The 19,366-nt window shown below is 40.5% G+C and overlaps 1 protein-coding gene across 2 annotated transcripts in view; it reads left to right on the top strand.

The window, feature by feature from the left end:
- Window positions 1–19,366, top strand: part of LOC109042300 (puratrophin-1) — a 586,997-nt gene that overhangs the window by 326,560 nt on the left and 241,071 nt on the right. For both annotated transcript variants that reach the window (XM_019058962.2, XM_072304834.1), the window contains exon 6: window positions 12,208–12,324. In XM_019058962.2, coding sequence (XP_018914507.2) covers window positions 12,208–12,324 — 117 coding nt within the window. The remainder of the gene's footprint in view (window positions 1–12,207; window positions 12,325–19,366) is intronic.

The raw sequence follows: 19,366 nt of genomic DNA, 5'->3' as shown, positions 1-19,366 counted from the left end.
TTTCAGCGGTAGTGTAGTTTTCTCAAAATTGATGGTTACAATTTTGGTGAGCGAGTACTTTCATCTCAACGGCACTCATCTTTATCGAGAACTTCTCAAAAAAAAAATTGTAGTTTTAGAGTTGCATGGTGTAATACGTGCCCAATTTGACAATTGTGCCTATTTCACGTCGAACGTATGGGCAAAGTTCGTTTAGTGATACATATAATATAGTGATACACTAAAAACGGTTTCTACCACCGAAAATCATTGGCTGAATTAATTTTCCCCCGTATTTAGATTTTTCTTTTTTCATGTACTCAGAGTTGGGTACTTTTTGAAACGAGCTGTTCAACACTGGGAAAAAACACATTGGATCTAGAGTCCAGACTCTTGAAAACATTGACAAGAAAAATGACTCTTCTTGATTCAATCAGATTTAAGCGTAAATCAAAAGGAAATCCGCTCAAATTAAGAGGCTTGGTTCTTGATTTAAGCTAGATTCTGATGGAATCACGAGTACTGTTTCTTGTCGATGTTTTTAAGAGTCTGGACTCCAGATCTAATTTTATTTTCCAGTGAACTGAATAGGAGCCACATGGAAATTGAAACTATGCAAATAGTCAGTACCCTGCGAAACGTGGCAAATGCGGGCAAGTAGTAGCCAGGCAGTCAAATTGCTCCTAATTCCCGGGTTTTATTTGCGCATAACAGTTCGGAATTACTGAGCGCGGTCAATTCATCGAAGCAGCCGCTCTTGGTGTGTTATTTACGATTACTGGAATGTCCATTACGATTTATGATTTCGAATTGCCGTGTGCGATCTGCGGTCCTGCAGGGTCCTGGGTGCTTGGTCCTGTTGTGTCCCGCGGCCACCCTGAAATCCCTCGAGGGATGCCTATGATAGGCAGATTCGTTGCGAAAGATACAGTGGCGTGGCGTGAATTGCGATGTATCGATTGTTCTGCCATTTAAACCTATGGCAAAGAATCGATTATTTAGGTGTTCACTGCGAACACCCTGTCCATCGATCCTTTTCCATAGTTTTAAATGGCAGATCATTAGATGTATCGCAAAGCACGCCACGCCACTGGAAAGGTAGCGATTGCGTCAAGTGGCGTTTTCCTTGTGCTTAAAGGCTCCTCGGCCTAATCTGCCGTGCTAAGGAAAAACGCCGTATGAGCCTTCAGACGTTGCCAAGTTTCCACCGATAGAAACCGAATTTACTGGGAAAATTTTGAATATTTTTCATCCAATTTTTCTTGTAATTTTGTTCGCAATTTTGCCTAAAGTTCCTGAAAATTTCCAGGAAAAATGTTCACAACTTGCCTCAAAAATAAACATTTTATCGAAGGAAATTTGGCAACTCTCGAATGTTTATGCGGCGTTCTTCCTTAGCACGGCAGCAATGCAAGGAGCAGAAATTTTGAAACACCGCAGTGGAGTTACTTAGTTTCGTACTTTTGCTATCAGTATGATTCGTCAAAGCGTCCTGTGTCTCTAGTTGCATGAATTTTAATTTTTTATGATTCCAGAGGTTTGGGGCTCAGAATTTCTCCTGCGGAAATCATCTGCAAGTGCAATTTCGTTAGGTCAAAGAAAAGTTGGAAAGTTTGGGAATCCAAAGAACGTACTATCGTAAATTTGACTGCATTTTGCAAGGGAGAGTTTGCACGCCCATTTTTGATCGCTTCTTATAGAAGTGCTTTAGGAGCTGATTTCGCAGTACTTTTTATGATTTTGATCCGTAGTAAAAAAAAAAATTTAAAATAAGTGAAAAAATGCACCACCTAAAAACGTCATCTGGCGGCATTTCTCATTCAAACTCATGTATTTAAGCAGATTAGACTATTTTGTATCTTCGTCAATAATTGTTCAATTTAGCGAAAGATATCCCCGTGGCCAGTTCACGTAATAATTTCCACTAAAACACAAAATTCATCAAATTTCAGACACCTGGAAATTCCTCATTAGGAACTACAATTGCTGACCCACCCGTTGAAACACTCGTGTGCATATAGGGGAACTAACGGTACATGCGTTGTTCCGATACTGAGAGAAAAATTATAGTTCCGAATGGTCCATTTAGGAGTACCCGATTTGCCACCGCTAACTGAATTACATTTTGCAATAAAGAACCACTATCTCTGGCACCTCTGTAAAAGCACCTCTCTGCATAGGGAAACCAAAATGTTGTTTCTGAAATGAGCCAGAGATAGTGGTTCCTTATTGCAAAATGTCGTCCAACTTTTCGCACATTTGACCGGGAAAAAAATAACGACAGTAAAATGAGGAATTTATTTTACTAATTCCGTGCCATAAAATCGGTTTCGTGTGGCCGTAGTCAATTTTTCATACCGGAAATAGAAGTAGAGGCATCAATGACCTGATGAAGTGGCACTTCTAGGCAATGGACGAGCCGGGAAAGGTACGGATGGTCTCATTTCAAGCTCCAGCGTGCTATGCGTGAAATTGGCTTAAAAGCGTTTTCGAGTTAAAATCCGTTTAACTGAATTCTGGACGACATCATTATCCAATTGGGAATCTGTCGCCGAGCTGTTGATGAGCAAGCATGCGGGCACCTCTTGTTCGTTCTTCGATGCTCTGTCAGGCCGAGGGTCTATCGTCAGCTTAAAAACATCTGAATTAGAGCTCATTAGATCGAGTAACGCACCAGTTTGTCCGCTCACCCTTGTCTCGTGTCTTCCTCTCCAGCTGCATTGGATGTATTCTGAAAGCAGTTGCTATTCTTGAGAGTTAGCAACACCGCTTTTCCTTTCTTAAAATGTATGTAGAACAATCGATTCTTGGTGAGACAGCGTGTTTCACGTAGAATTCATATTTTTACTGGATTTAAATGATGGAGAAGAGTACAGTGTTGCGAATTTAATTTCTGTAGTTGCCACTGTCGTACATACACAAGCCGTATATGTACACAAAACGAACGCAAACACTAAAAAAAAAAATTTCAAAAATTATTTTGACTTAAATTTTTTTTTTTTTTTTTTGGAGGCTTTAAGTTTGGATTCAACTCCACATCACTTTTGAGTTAATAAAGCGTCGTTTTGCGATCGTTAAGTTTAAGTCAAAAAAACGTTAACAAAACAGCGTTCCTTTACTCGAAAACACTGACCTCAAGAGTGAAAGGAATACGAATGGAATATGAATTTCCTCAGGGAAAGAGACCTACGTTACAGTGGTAAAATCATCATCCGAGCAATTTTTATCGAATCGGTTCGAACAATTGGATTTTATGATTTCAGATGGAAAGTCTCTCCAGTTTCTTGAAGAAAAGTTGCGAGCTGTGTTCGACTTATCACCAATTATTATAATTATGTATGAATATTTTAACGATATCTTCTCTTTTTGTAGGAAGATTTGTCGCGATGGATGCTCTCGGTAGTAAACAACTAAAACTCAAATTAAGGAGCTTTCCGGAAAAAGGGCACATAGCAAAAAATAGCGTTTGAGAAAAATGCACTTTAAGTTTCCGTCATTAGTTTCTGGCCACTGACGGTGCCTTTCATCGCAGCTTGGACTCCCAATTTCGAACGAAAGTCACTGTCAGTGGCCATAGAGTAATGATCAAAACTTCAAATGCATTTTTCAAATGCAATTTTTTGCTATGTGCCCTTTTTCCGGAAAGCTCCTCAATTGTGATCGCAGTTTACTTTTCAGCTCCATTTTAAATAGTGGTATTCAGTGGCCGGGTGTGAATGATCAATTATCGATATTTCCCTTTTTAAAGCTATGGTAAATAACCGATTATCAAGGTGTTCGCTGCGAACACACTGTTTATCGAATTTTTCCATAGGTTTCAAATGGCAGATCAATCGGTAAATCGCAAAGCACGACACTCTATTGCTTGTATTGCTCGTTTCAGGCGCATTCAATGTAGAAACTCTCATTTGGTCGGCTCGATGTTTCAATCCTGCCCCACATCTATCTCATTTCGATTTCTTTCGACGGGAACAATAATTAGGTCAGCGATAGGCGAAGTAGCCACGAGCAGACGCAGTTTAATCTAGTTTGGTTGCACCATCTTAAAAGGAGTCTGCCTTGATCGAAAGGGAACTGGGTCCGTAAAGCGCTCATTTTTATAAACTTTACGGCGAAACTTTCTCATTTTGACGTTTATGAAGGAATAAAACAACGTATAAAATCTATAAAACGGAGACGCCGGGATCCTCAAGAAGGGCTGCATCGACCGGGTCTGCCGGATGAACTTGTAAAGTTGATTTTGCATCGGGAACAATGAAAGTCTGGGGCAGTCCGTGGCATCTGGCGGCGGTGCTTGCGACTAGTCGCTATGCCAAGGACACGCATTGTCTCATCCTGTCATTCTCATTCGTCCAACGGTACTTCCAAATTTAGCTGAGTTTTTTTGGGATGATGCATCGTCGTGCACACCATTCCCGCCGCCAAACTCTAGCATCAAGGTCAAAAAATTGCGCTGTTGCCGGATAAAATCGTGCATTTACCCTACGATACGTTGTCATTTTTATATTATTACACAGAGAGAAAACTCAACACAAAAGTTTGGTTAATACGAGAAGTAAAACTCAAAACATCCCAAGCCGCCGGTTGACTCTAGGGTTTCCCAGTCTCTCCATTGTTTTCCGCGCTAAATTCATCTCGAACTGTAAAAAAAATCAATACATTTGGGTTTGTTTGTATTTCACCTCCTATATTTACCAAAACTGCACGAAAACACAACTATTTTAATCACTGTAGTTGTTCTCAATTCGAAACTAACTTCAGACTTCAAACCTAAAGTGATGAATTCGTGCAAAATTTTTTGACCATGGTATTTTTATGTAGAAATAATGATCAACCAATAAAAATGAAAGAGATGACTTTCATTTGTTGCGCCAGAAATGTGAGAAAAAAGCACTGTCGAGAGTTTTTCTCAATGAGGCGTTTGATAACATCAGAATTTTTTAATCCCAAGACTCCAAAAATCATGGAAATCGGTTCTTTCCCACTAAGAAGCCGACGGTTCATTTCGGTCATGGAAGTATTGGGATATCCGGATTTTGTATTTTAGAAGTGGTTGACACTCTATATATATTTGATATATGATGTTTGACGTTAAAACGGATCCCTTATCATCTTTTGATAAACCGCAATTTTAAACAATCACAATACCACTCTGTGACACGGGCAACTGACCTATTTTCGAAAACAGTCAAAATTTAATATCAGAAGTTTCAAACGTTTTAATTAGGTCTCCGCCCGAGATTGAAGCATAAAACCCGACGTCTTCGTCGAATTTCGCGCGAGCCGTATGATACATGAGCCTGCCCCGGCGATGTCTTTGATCTCGCAGCGGCGGCAATTACAGAAAATCTTGCACAGTGAGAAGATGGGCAGACGTTGTGCGTCTTCCAAATGGACGTTTTTAGGCGTGCCAAAAGGAACAGTGTTGCACGCTATCCATGTGTGCGCATAGGTCTTTTTAGCATGAATACGTCCAAATGTCAGTCAGAGAATCCCTAGAAGGGCAAATCTCGGAGTTCTGGGCAGATTTCAAGAAAGACGACGGCACCGGGCCCGGTCACAGAGTGCGTGGGAGCTCGGAAAGAAAATGAAAGTAATTTTGCGGCTTCAAAGCGGCGGTGCTCACTGAAAAATTCCTCGAAATCTCCTCCGACGTTGTGAAATGACGAGGATTTTTAAAGCTGAGTCACCAGACACATCGTGAGACAAGGGCTATTCATGATTTCATGAGCTTGCTAAAGTAACCGTGAAAAAAGTGCTTAACAGAATTACTTTTGACGCACATCAGCATTTGCAGACACAGGACGAGGATTTTCCAAACGAGCTTTTCTAGTACGTTTTTCCCGACATTTCGAGCTATATTGCGGGGTTTCCCCCAAAAATTTGACAACGTCGACGACTTTCAGTGTTCGCATGAACTCAGCGGTTATCCTCAAGTTTCAATACCCTTGGTGCGTGGCTCAAACCGTCTCTCATGACTGGCATTTTTGAGGACATGTGCCCTTTTTCCGGAAAGCTCCTCAATTTCGACTCTGACTCTGACGAAGAATCTGTTATACCCGTGAAAATCAACGAGACATCGAGAAAGTCAAATTTATCGTTCCTCTCGCATTTCCCTGCTTCTTCTTCTCGACTGACAAGGAGTACACTTCAACGTCGGGCCATTCAATTGTCAATGTCACCGGCGAAACCACAACAATTACCAGCGGCGGATCTTTTTATCGCGGGGACGCGGGGCACCGTTGACCTTTCGGCCGGGAGCCGTGGTCATTACCGCCGCTTTCATCCCAAAGTCAAGACGCCCGTATAAGGCCGCGCAATTAGACACCCATTATCTCGTCAGCCTCACCCGATACTCCCGCGAATTGATTTCGCAAAGCTCCCTGTGGAAGCGCGAAGCTTTTATCGACGGAGCACACTGAAGAAAAGTGTCGTAAAATCTACTGTAAGTCTACTTGATTTTTTACACAGAGATACTATTTAGTGGATAAGTAGCGGCAAACCCCGATTCCAGGCAATACTAGTTTTGCCTAGGCAAAAATGTATTTTTCCGAGGAATCTTGTTTTGCCTGCGCAAAGTAGGCGAAATTAGTTCTGCCGGAGCGCTGTCATGCAGTTTTGCCTGAACACGACCAGGCAAAACCAGAAAAAGTACGCAAACCAAAAATTTAAAAAAAAAAAAATATAACAAAAAATATAAAATAATAGATTAAGATAAAATAAGTATAAATAATTAGATTCTTAAGGCTTCAAAACACAAAACTTAGTCAGGTTGGTCCTGGTAATTTAACACGAATTTAAATTGACCAGCTGCTTGTGATTGGTAGTCAATCAGGTCGACCTGGCACCTACTATTCATCTGAGAGTGCACTACATGGGGTTGGACGCAACGCCTCTTTGTTTCTTACTACGTTATTGTTGACATGTTTGGTACATAGAAAGGAAGAGCTTAATCGTGCCTCGCGTAATATCTCGCGTAAAACAGAAATAACTAGAATTATAGCAGTATTCATCAAAACTATAGTGATACTCCCCATCGTATGATAAATGCTATCGTAGAGTCTAGTGTTTCTTGCCATACTTGGATCAGTGTGTCAGAGTATGGTAAAATCAACCATATTTTTAGTGCGATTAAGGGGCTTGGAGGATAAGGCGCGGAAGTGCAGTTTTTGAAAAAATTGATATATTCATGATTTTAAGTAAAATGAATATTCTGGGGGAAAATTCGCTCCCGATTTCCAATTTTTAAGCATCAGAAAGTCAGTTTGATTTTTCTCTCCTTCATGAGGATCCGTATCATTTCGAAACTTCAATCACGTATTTATCAAAATAGCAAAAACTGCACTTATGCGCCTTGTCCTCCAAGCCCTTCAACTGCCGGGGAAAATGTTATTGAGTGGATTCGAGAGCCCGATGCTTAAGCAGCCCTTTTCAGCAGAAAAATCGGGAGATTTTGAAACTAAATTGCCATTTGTTCACAATTTTGGGCGATAAAATTGCTGGGGTCATGAAAGTTTGAGCGGATATCCTCAATACTGTCGCAATTCTATCTGTATAAAATCATGTTCGATGAAATTGAAATTTCATCTCAATCTTTCACGATTTTCTTTTCGATAATTTCCTACTTGAGATTCCACTAAGTATAAGTTATTTAAATCCACAGGAATCAAAGTTATAAAGAAACATATCACCCGTCACCAGTATTCATTAAACGGATGACTCTTGTTACACCATCAAAATGATCCCATCGAGACGATGAGATCTTGATGATGCAGGGTGTCTACAAGTCCGGAATTTCCGGAAATAGTCCAGTATTTTTAAGGGCGGTCCGGAAGTACTGAAAAAGTGCGAAAATTTCGCAAGGAGGTCCGATATTTTTTTACATTTGTTGTCATTGTTGTCGCAATTAGAGGGAGAAATTCAAATTTTTGAAATTTTTCGAATTTCGTCAATTCGAGGTACTGAATAAGTACTGAATTTTCGCCATTGAGGAGGTACTAACGATCTCGGGAATGTACCGAAAAAGTACTGTAAAAGTACTGATTTTTCGCCAGCCTATTTTAGTAGATATCCTGTGGTGGCTATGGTGAGTTTCAAGTCGACGACATATTGTCCGCCTAACAAGAGCTCGTGACCATAAGCCAGTCCCAGAAAGTCATCTAACAACGTAATTCAACCATGCTTATAAATATTGCACGCGCAATTTTCGACGTTAAGCACCTCCGTCGCGAAACACCGGTATAATATGCGCAATACTGCGCATGCGCCCGGGTCCTCGCGGCTACGGAAACCCACCCGACCGTTTCCATATCGCACGGAAATCCCATTTCCACCCCGCGAGGAGTCCTAGAAAATTGTAAAATAAACGTCCGATCCGGCAAGTGCGCTTGCGAAATGCTAAGGGAGCTGGTTTCTCTGCATCGGAAATCGCTTTCATTAATGGCCATCAGGGAGCAGAGATGCGGCCATCAGGCCTATTACGGTCATCGTTTGATTGTCGGAGAGTTGGATGTTTCATCAGAAAAGTTGCCTTTGTCCGGGAAGTCCTTGAAGCTATTAAGCGCTTGTCCATAGAGAGATTCCAAATTGCTCCCGTAATGTGCGCAAATTAATACTCCGTGCATGATCAAGCAATTGGTTTCGGGGTCGTAAATCCGATCATTTCCGTAAGAAACAGGAACTTTGAACGGTGAATCGCTGTGTGCGCACGTTAGTTTTCTAGACTAACGGCTGAAGATGATACGTGAGGAGTCGCATGGAGATCGCGTGGAGTTTGAAGTGCTTATTTCCGTTCTAGAGACTACCGTGTGCCCTATGTCTTCAAGTTCCTGGTTTTCAGATGGATTCATAGCATGTTTTAAACACAGCTAAATGGACCAGCTAAAATTAGAGTACCTATCTATACTATAAGCTCCAAGACCTCCTAATTTTGCGAAACTGGTGACGCTTAGTTCCAGCGTTCTACCGGGCCGATTTTCATGATTTTTGCGGCTATCGACGGGCAATTGTCTCTAGATAAGCCAACTCTTTTCAGATTTTCAAAATATGGCCCAGGTTTTTTTATATTACGTGGTAAAGTTGCGAATTCTCCCATTTAAACAATGTAAATTTATACTTTTTGTCATAGTTCGTTTGAGCGTTCTACCGGGCCGATTTCCATGATTTTTGCGTAGATCGACAGGTAATTGGCCCTAGATGAGCCCGCTTTAATTAGATTTTGGAAATAGGAGCCAGGTTTTTTTAAAATCACGTTATAAAAGTGAGTGAATTTACAGAATGCTCCGGAACTGCTACCGCTATGCGCGGGAGGATGCGCAGTGGTCGAAGAGGTTGCGCAGTGGATGTGTAGCCTGCGCATCAGCTCTATACTTATCTACACAAGATTCGCACCTCCTCCCTCAAGACGAGCGGTGGCCGAGTCGTCTAGGACGGCGAATGCGTCCACTTAGATTACGATGTGGGTTCGATCCCCGACTTTTGATATACTTAATTATTACCTGATTATCATTGTTCGTTGTTTTACTGCAATACTTCATCAAGCAGTCAGTCTAAAACGCTTTCTTTTGACTTCAAAAAATTATTTTTTTCTTTATTCATCGAAACCAAAATTATTTCATTCTACAAGTAAAGTATACATCATATCGTAATTTTTTAGGGGAAAATAAACCTAACACTGATAGGAGGGTAAAAATAGGGCCGCGAAGCGGCCCATTGATGGCGCGGAGCGCCTTCAGGGGGTTGGGCCGCGTAGCGGCCAGGGGGCGTAGCCCCCTAGTAATCTACATATATAGCGAGAGTATGGACAGATCGCTTCATGGAGGGCTTAGGGCCCAAAAGCGTAGCCATCCTTCTAACCAACTTCTAACGCATTTCACTGCCGGTCTGTAGATTCCAATTCTAACCAAGATGGCTAAGAATGTACATAAATGAGCGTTCTTCCGCAAAAATTAGTAAATTTATGCAAAAACTAAGTCAAATATGTGCCTCATAAACGATGGTTCGTAATAATTGTTCTAGTAAATCGCTCTGGATAATTGAAATTCATAGGTTGGCTGCATTTCTGGGCCCTAACTTTATTCGCAGAGGCATCAGTGAAGGCCTGATGGATTTTCGGAGTTTCACATCCGTCTATACTCTCGCTGTACAGGTACTCTAGCTAAAATAAGAGAACGTTTGTGGGGATTAATTTAAAAAATTTAAAGTTCATTTTGTGCAGCAGGTGTCTTAAAGTGGATTTTTGAAAAGTTGAAGGTTCTGTCTCATGTAAGTTATAAAGGTAAAAAGAGATATGAGATAGTCGACGGATTTTAAAAAAAACGACCTCATTATTAGAAAGCATTGAACGGAAAGGAAGTAGGGAAAAAATTGAAGGCGAATTCGAACGCTGTCAGTCAAATTTGAGAAGGCGGAAAATTAGAGAGTGGGAGAAGGAGAAGAAGGCGAGGGACCGAGAAAATTACACAACCACGCACATACTGCCATGCTGAGGAAAAACGCCGTATGAACCTTCAGACGTTGCCAAATTTCCTTTCATAAAACTCGAATTTCCTGGTAAATTTCTGAAAATTTTCCTCCCAACTTTTCAGATAATTTTGTTCACAATTTTACCTAAAGATTCTGTAAAAAAGGCAAAATATTCATAGCTTTTCTCAAAAATGAAAATTTTATCAAAAGGAATTTGGCAACTCTAGAATTGTCATACGGCGTTCTTCCTTAGCACGGCAGCACAGACGGATGCGTCATATTCTGACATAATTCATTGCGAAACGACTCGTGACGAATATCGCTGAATTGTAGTAGATGGCCATCTCGCCAATAAAAGAATGTTTCAAGCAGTGTTGCCTCCCTTGACAAAATAAAGCAATCGTACCGACGTGGCCTTTCAAAGGTATTTTTTTTTTCTTTCCTCAGGAGACAACCCTGCCCCCTCGTAAAAAAGACAACAAAATCTCCGATCAAAAACAAAGGAAACAACGCTCGCAATAAAAGAGAAAAATCTGCGCACAATGAACGGTGACATTTCCCTTACTCATTACGTCGCCCCTCTAACGTAAAAGCATATCTCGATTCCCACGTGAGACCCGTTTTGCATAGGAATTAATCCTCGCTGGGGCTCACTCGAAAATCGAGATACGGCCTTTCGTCGGAGGAGAGATGATTAGATTGTCGTGTCTCGGTGCGTTGATTTAGGGACCACGGGTTATGATTTTCTTTACGACTTTATAAATTATCGTCAACCGTGGAAAACAGGAGAGATGAGCCCACCTCTGAGTGGATGAGGCCCACACTTTTGAGCCGAAGTCAAAGACCTCTCCCTTATTTTAGACGAGAATTCAAGAGATTTTCAAAAATACTTCACTGTAATCCTAGATGCGGTTGATTTGGCGAAACGTCTTGAAGCATTCGCGGATGCCAGAAACAATATACTTGGTCGTACTTCTATCAAACGGAACTATGTGTATTATGGCGTGAGCCCTGAGACCCATTTGAGTATAATGCATAACAGGGCCTCACGTTATAATGCATTTATAGTTCCATTTGATTAAAAGTGACGATCCTATTTTTAAAGATCACCGCACTGCTATCTTTCCCATTGTGTAATAATTACTTTCGGCAGTCAAAGCTCGACCCGAGAGCATCCCGATGATGGTTGACGAAAAAACAGTCGAGCAATGGTTTAGCAATTTAATTTCTAAATAAAACATAGTAGTCTTTATTCACGAACTGATCGCAGTAGTAGTCATCATAAGGCAAATTTTATTCGATTTTCGTTCAACAAATTGTCCGATGAACATCACGTCAGACTTTGTTCACAAGTGCACGGTTCGCGGAACTTCGGGCGAACTTGTTCCAGGAACTTTTTATAACTTAGCTTTACTTGCTCCTCGATCCCCCCCTCTCAGTTCGTGGAACCTATTCGCCCAAACTGCACTCGTGCGGATAAGACCTCGGGCGAAAAGTAGCTTAGAGCTTAACTTTTGCCTCAACCTACTACTTTGCTTTTGACTGTCAGTGCAGGGTTTTGAAAACACATTGTCATTATTTACAGTGCAAGGGGTGAATGTAACTCTATAGCTTGTACGAGAGTATCCGTAAAAGAAATGTAATTGTATCAAAGTCCTATTTATTAATTAAATCGCTTTTGTGAAAATGATAATGACAAATGATGCCTCATCTTCGGGTTCAATTTTCACGGATATTGTATTTTGGTCATTTCTTTTGTTTCAGCCTCGGCTCAAATTCGACACTGTTTTAGTTTGGAGAAACACTGGTCGACTGGTCACTGAGGCCCACCGTCAGAGATTGAGAAGAGATTATAATGTTCTGCCATGCAGCAAAGTTCAGGTAAGTCATTTCTCATATACTTCTCTGTATACTTTCACTGAAAAAAAAAATATAGTAGATTTTACCATACCCTGACATAGTGATCCGAGTATGGTGATTGATACCAGATTGTATGGTCGCATTTACCATATTATGGTAAGAATCACCTACATTCTGGTGAATACTACTATTATTCTGCTCATTTTCACTGATTAGTACCATTGTGTAAAAAATCAAGTAGACTTATGCTAGCCGTTACCATACTTTTTTTCAGTGTTCGTTTCCTTAAAGAAGCAAATCTATCACCCACCATACCAAACACTGGAAGAAAAAACACATTGGATCTAGAGTCCAGACTCTTAAAAACATCGACAAGAAAAATACTCTCGATTCAATCGGATTTCAGCTTAAATCAAGAACCAAGCCTCTTAATTTGAGCGGATTTCCTTTTGATTTCAGCTTACATCTGATTGGATCAAGAGTCCTTTTTCTTGTCAATGTTTTCAAGAGTCTGGACTCTCGATCCAATGTGCTTTTTTTCCAGTGATACTATTAGAAGCGCATTTTGCCTTGCATGCAATGCTTTAAAGTTTGAAATCTTGAAGAGGAAACATGTATCAAAATGCTTGAATTCGCGCCTTGCTCAGTGAACTATTGAGACGTTCTGAGCCGGGCGTTTTTTATTGTGCTCCGGATTTAATTCCTAAATTTTTAACAGTGCACCGGGATGACTCACTCTGGACATGAAAATGAGTGATTTTCAAGGCGGCCACCATCCAAGTGGGAACAATACGTCGCGGAGTCTGTTTTCTCGGTTCAGGGGACCCTAGGCCGAGCCGGGACGGGTGCCAACTCTGTCCTGCTGAGTAAAAACGACGTATGCGCAATCGAGAGTTGCCAAATTCCCGGCAGTAAAATGTTGATTCTAAGAATAGTTATGCGTATTTTCTCGTGAAATTTCCAGAGGCTTTAGATCAGAATGCAGGGTGTCTACAAGTCCGGAATTTCCGGAAATTGTACTGCTTTTTCAAGGGCGGTTCGGAAGTATTGAAGATTAGCGGAAATTTCGTTAGAAGGTTGGGAAGTTTTTTTTTATTTTTTTGTCATTTTTGTCGCAATTTGAGCGAAAAATTCGAATTTTGTCAATCGGAGGCACTGAAAAAGTACCGAATTTTTCTGTTGAGGAGGTACTGAATTTCTCGGGAATGGACTGAAAAAGTACTGTAAATGTACTGATTTTTGACCAGCTTGTTTTAGTAGACACCCTCACTGGAAAAAAAAACACATTGGATCTAGAGTCCAGACTCTTTAACATATCGACAAGAAAAAATACTCTTGATTCAATCGGATTTTTGCTCAAATCAAGAACCAAGCCTCTTAATTTGAGCGATTTTCCCTTTGATTTAAGCTTAAATCTGATTGAATCAAGAGTATTTTTTCTTGTCAATGTTTTCAAGAGTCTGCGGACTCTAGATCCCATGTGTTTTTTTTCCCAGTGTCTTCTAAATCTTTTTGGCATTCCTGTCATCAGAATGTGAATAAAATTCTCCGAAAAATTGGAGAAATCAAAATGCACAGATTTTCCTTCAAGTTCGTATTTTAACAGAGAAAGTTCGGCAACGTTTGAAAGCTCATACGTCGTTCTTGCGTATCACGGCAGAACTCCCAGTTGGAAAATCGGCCAAGTCCCGGGTGCAGTAGAGCGCGCCCTATACGATCCCCATCGATCATAGCCGCGCGCGGGCAGTATCAGACGCAAGCGCATAACTTAATTCTCACGTGAGCCCTGGACATGGTGCAGTTTTACGATCAGCAGGGCTCATATCTCAAGTTCGGTTCTATCCTTGAATCTTCGCGGCGACGATTATGGGCTTTGTCGACGCGTTTTGTCACCGTTTCCGGCCTTGCGTAAAGAGGAGAAAAATGAGCACTGGATGAACCGCAGCGCCGCACAGTGGAGTGAGCCAATGACATGAGTTTATTTGGACGTATTTATGCTAAAAGGAACTATTTTGCACACAACCCCCATGAACATAGTTCCTTTTAGCATAATTACGTCCATTTAGCCCTTCACTGAAAAAATAATATGCTGTTTTAGCACCTAAGATGTCAAAAATGTGTCTGGTGATCCCAAGATACAGCCTTTACTGCCCTCGCAGTCAACTTTACATCCTGTGGATGCAAATTCAACTGTGTGGGCAATTAGGGCTGCATCTTAAGATCACCAGACACATTTTTGGCATCCTAGGTGGTAAAATAGCTTACCATTATTTTCAGTGTTGGCTAAAAGCCCTCTGAATCAAAGTTCTGATTTTGTCTGCGTTAAATTGCCTGTAGGTAAAAAACGCTAGCGGCACGCACTCAGAATAATAATTTCTGATTCCATGATCTATTTAACTTATATTTTCTTGATTTTCTCTGATGGTATCAACTATTCCGGGTTTTACTGAACGTAGAAACCCTGGAAGGTATTGATGAAGACATCAGCTGTTACAGTTTCCACATCCACACCAATCCCTAAAAGTTGGCAACACTAGTTTCTCTCCATTTAAACGTATGTAAAACAATCGATTCTAGTACAAACACCGTTAAGGGGCTACATAATTTTCGAATTTTTTATACTGAGAGTCAAGACAATGTGAATCCATTTCTGATTGGTTCCCGTATTTTAGGCCTTCACAGCGTCACAAACTGGAATAAAGATTACATTTTCACAGATTGCAAAGATTACAATTTGGAATGGAAGAGGGAATTACGGGTTCGGCAAGGAACAAACGGAATGAGAGAAGGAACGGAGAAAGGAATTTGAGAATGTGACGATCAAAGATTGTGAAAAACGTTCAATATGTGTAATCTTTATTCCCGTTTGTGACTCCATTAGGGGGTGTTGTCTTGACTCTCAGTATAAAGGGACTCTTGATCCACCCTCAGTTGCGGCTCATCGATTCTAGGTTCGAATAGAATCTATTTTTGAAATATATAAAAATGGAGCAAAATCAAGTGTTCCCACTTAGAAAGTACCGCCTCTGGACTTAATTTGTGTGGTTGATGTGTTTAAGTTCTCCCTCTGACTATGTCCACTGTGCGCTCCCCCATCTCGAGCGGTGCGCGTGTGATGCGTTAGATGCGCTCGTCATGGAGCCCCCCTGGAGTCCGATCTGGAGCGCGGTTTCCAAATATGATGCCGCTCTAGTGCAACGCCTGGTGTTGATGGAGATTCCCTCCGCTCTGGGGTCAATGACTTTATGACTCTTGGAAGGAATGAATGGGTGAAGTTACGTTACGCAGTGGGGGTGCGGAGCTGATAGGAGTCGCGAATAAAGAGAGCTAAAAGTAACAGTGATCGCGATTAGTTGCGATTTGATGCGGGGAATGTATCGCAAGTTTATCGACGTCCATTTATAATAACCATATTTACTGAAAAAAACTTCCCTGTTCAATTATATTACAACAGGAATTCTCACTGGAAAAAAAACATATTGGATCTAGAGTCCAGACTCTTGAAAACATCGACAAGAAGAAGTACTCTTGATTCAATCAGATTTAAGCTTAAATCAAAAGGAAATCCGCTCAAATTAAGAGGCTCGATTCTTGATTTAAGCTTATATCTGATTGAATCAAGAGTATTTTTTCTTGTCGATGTTTTTAAGAGTCTGGACTCTAGATTCAATGTGTTTTTTTCCCCAGTGCTCCTAGAGTCAACCGGAAAGTTCTTCAAAAGAACAGGTAATATCTTAGAACTGACAAGAACATCGCTTGAAACAAGGAGATCTTATGTTGTTTCAACGAGAAATTCCTGTCTTAGTATATTTAATAGGAATTCTTATTGATCAAACTGGAATTTGTATTCCGTGTACTCAGAATTTGCATGCTATAGAGTACCTTTTGCGTTAAAGTACGTGAAGATCCCTTCGTTTCAGCCTAATTTTGTCCAAACTCTCTAATTAGTTCTGTCAAATTTAAAAATGTTTAGTTTTTGTTTCCCAAAGTTTTTCGATGCGGTGATTAGTTTCTGTGACATCGGATATCCCAAATTCATTACCTGATGTCCTAAAATCGGCAATTTATCGACTCGTATGATGTATATGAAATTGCCCAAAACGAGTAAAGTGGCGCTCCTAACATCACCTGATTTTTTATTCAGAGATGTAACTAATATCCGTAGAATTTCAATTGTAACAAAAGAGATTCAACTACGTATATACGAGTAGTGGTCCAAAATCCAACACTGGAAAAAAAACACAGTGGACCAAGAGTCCAGACGCTTAAAAACATCGACAATAATAATTATTCTTGATTCAATCGGATTTTCGCTTAATCAAGAACCAAGCCTCTTAATTTGAGCGGATTTCTTTTTGATTTAAGCAAAAATCTGACTGAGTCAAAAGAATTTTTTCTTGTCAATGTTTTCAAGAGTCTGGACTCTCGATCCAATGTGTTGTTTTTTCCAGTGAACTGATTTTAAGAGGGAGCTTTACTTGTTCCCTCCCTTCATTTTCTGCAGGGAACACGGTCACCGACTCGCAAAACTAGGAATGCAGTGACAGATATTAATGTGTCCGTCTGTGTATTTGCAAGGGAACTAGGTTCAAAGTCAAGTTACTCAATCAATTACGCGAGTTAAGCCGGTAAAACTCAATCCTCACCTCCTTCATAATTCCGAGCGTGCCTCATTACAATTCGTCGAGACGAATCCTCTATTTCACGCTTTAAAATTCAATGCAGCCGCCATCTTTGCCCCTTTCCTCTGGGTGTGAAGAAAACGTTTTACAATTAGACGGACGTCAGACAACCAGACGACTGGTGATTCACTAATTGAAAAATTATGAAGCGCCCTCTTCTTATATGAGTAATGATACTCAAGTTAACTCGATTCGTTGAGTCTGCCGGCTCATGGAGAGCTGGATGATTGTAATACGCTCGATGGATCGTAAAATAACGATTGAATATTAGTTCATAGTAAAAATTGTAACCACCCACAGGTATGGGTACATCATTGCCAAAAAACCTAAAATGAACAGTTTTCACACACTGGAAAAAAACACATTGGATCCAGAGTCCAGACTCTTAAAAACATCGACAAAAAAAAGTACTCTGATTCAATCGGATTTAAGCTTAAATCAAGAACCAAGCCTCTCAATTTGAGCAGATTTTCTTTTGATTTAAGCAAAAATCTGATTGAATCAAGACTCCTTTTTCTTGTCAATGTTTTCAAGAATCTGGACTCTAGATCCAATACGTTTTTTTTTTCCAGTGCATCCTTGCAGGAGTAGTGGGTTACAAAAATTTTAGCGCGCCAAAAATGCTTAAACATGCAAAAATGAACAGATCCCAGACGGTATGACGTTTGCAGACAAAAAGAAGGAGTGTCGAGATAAAGTAATTCAAAACTTTAATCCGGGAAGTTAGAATCTTAAAGTTTTCCAAATACAACGTTACATTTCCCCTTCGTTTTCCAGACGGAAGAACTTAATTCTCTTCCAAGGCTGCATAATTAACCCAAGCAATTCAATAAATTGTACGTTTATATGAGAGCAAATCCTATCCACAATGTTACCGATTTTAGCGGGAAATCAGATGAGCATTCGACTATTTTTTAATTAGGAATATTCGACAGGCTCCATGTAAAAATACGATTTTCGAGTGAATTTTTGGCAACTGTGAAATGAAATTGCGTCCCTTCGTTTGGGAGGCGACGAATAACCACAGACGAAACCATCTTAACAAGGTATGCTGGTGTTAAGATGTTTTGAATTTCCATCCTGTAATCAGTGTTTGTAGACCAAAGTAATTTTCCTCTTGAACGGTGATTTTAAATTATTGGCAACATAACGACAACGAGGACTTGAAAACCGCCGAATTTGCCCAGCGATCGACGAAACCATGGCAACAAAGCTGGACGTGTAACCCTCCTCAGGAGGCCTCTCAAGTTGGGGTGTCGAAAACAATTAATTAAGAGCGATTGCGTCAATTCCACGCTCAACGGGGTGAGAACTTGTTTTCGAATTGGGGGTTTCATTTCGACCACCCTTACGCGTGATCCTACATTGAAGGGGTTGTTCTTGAAACCAAGATTCTGTCTATGATCTGAGGACTATTATAGGGCGATAACGAGCCGTGGGAACTCATTGGTAGAAAATGTTTACTTCGGGGTGAGAAAGAAAACATATGGTTACGGCTTTAAATTTTTCAATTGTTATGATTTAATACTAGCCCTATTTATTGTCCGTGAGGATTTTTGAAAGTTGGCAATATTGTTTTACCTCCATTAAAATGTATGTGAAACAATCGATTCTATGTGAGACGCTTACCTCACCTACAATCGATATTTTTAATGGATTCAAATGGAGAAAAAACAGTGTTGCCGATTACCAGAATCGCCACCGGCTTTAATTGAAATGGTCGACTATTCAACAAGGAACAGCCTAAATACATTATTAAATTGTGCCTACTTTCGTCTCCAAGTCAATTCAAAGGTTGCAAAATCGTATAAGAAATTCAATATTTTATGAGAGTATGGCTGCGAGATTTCAGTTCAAAAAACTTCTGATTTCTTCCTCTGATCAGAAAAAAATCAGTGCAATTTCCAGACAGTTTATCCAAAAAATCTCTTGTAAAAATCCAATCCGCGAGTGGAAATTTTGCAACGTCGAAATTCAGATTCGGATTTCCGTCTGTCGAACGACGAATTAATCGATCCTAGCCGCCGAGAACTCATCTATACTATTTCTCAGCCGGCCGAAGAAATTCAAGCAGATTTTGATTAATTATTTGACCGCAACCCTTCACAATCAACAACGAATCCTAGTTAACAGCGTTGCTGTAATGATATGCACATTCTCGTGCGGTCTATTACTTGTGAAATTTCCCTTCGGACATGACTGACAAATTCATTTCAGCCATTCCCTGAAGCACGTCCCGAAAGCGCTGTGCCGCGCGCCTGAACGCGATCAATTTGAGCAGACAATTAGCTAAGTGCAATAATAAATGTGCAGGTGAAGGTGCTGCCGTTGTCTTATTTATATACGTGGGGCAACGTTGCCGTCATCGAACTAATTCGCCG

This window comes from Bemisia tabaci, chromosome 10 (assembly GCF_918797505.1).
Source record: "Bemisia tabaci chromosome 10, PGI_BMITA_v3".
Taxonomy (NCBI): domain Eukaryota; kingdom Metazoa; phylum Arthropoda; class Insecta; order Hemiptera; family Aleyrodidae; genus Bemisia; species Bemisia tabaci.
The sequence above is the reverse complement of the archived record's forward strand: the minus strand, read 5'-3'. Positions and strand labels throughout refer to the sequence as shown.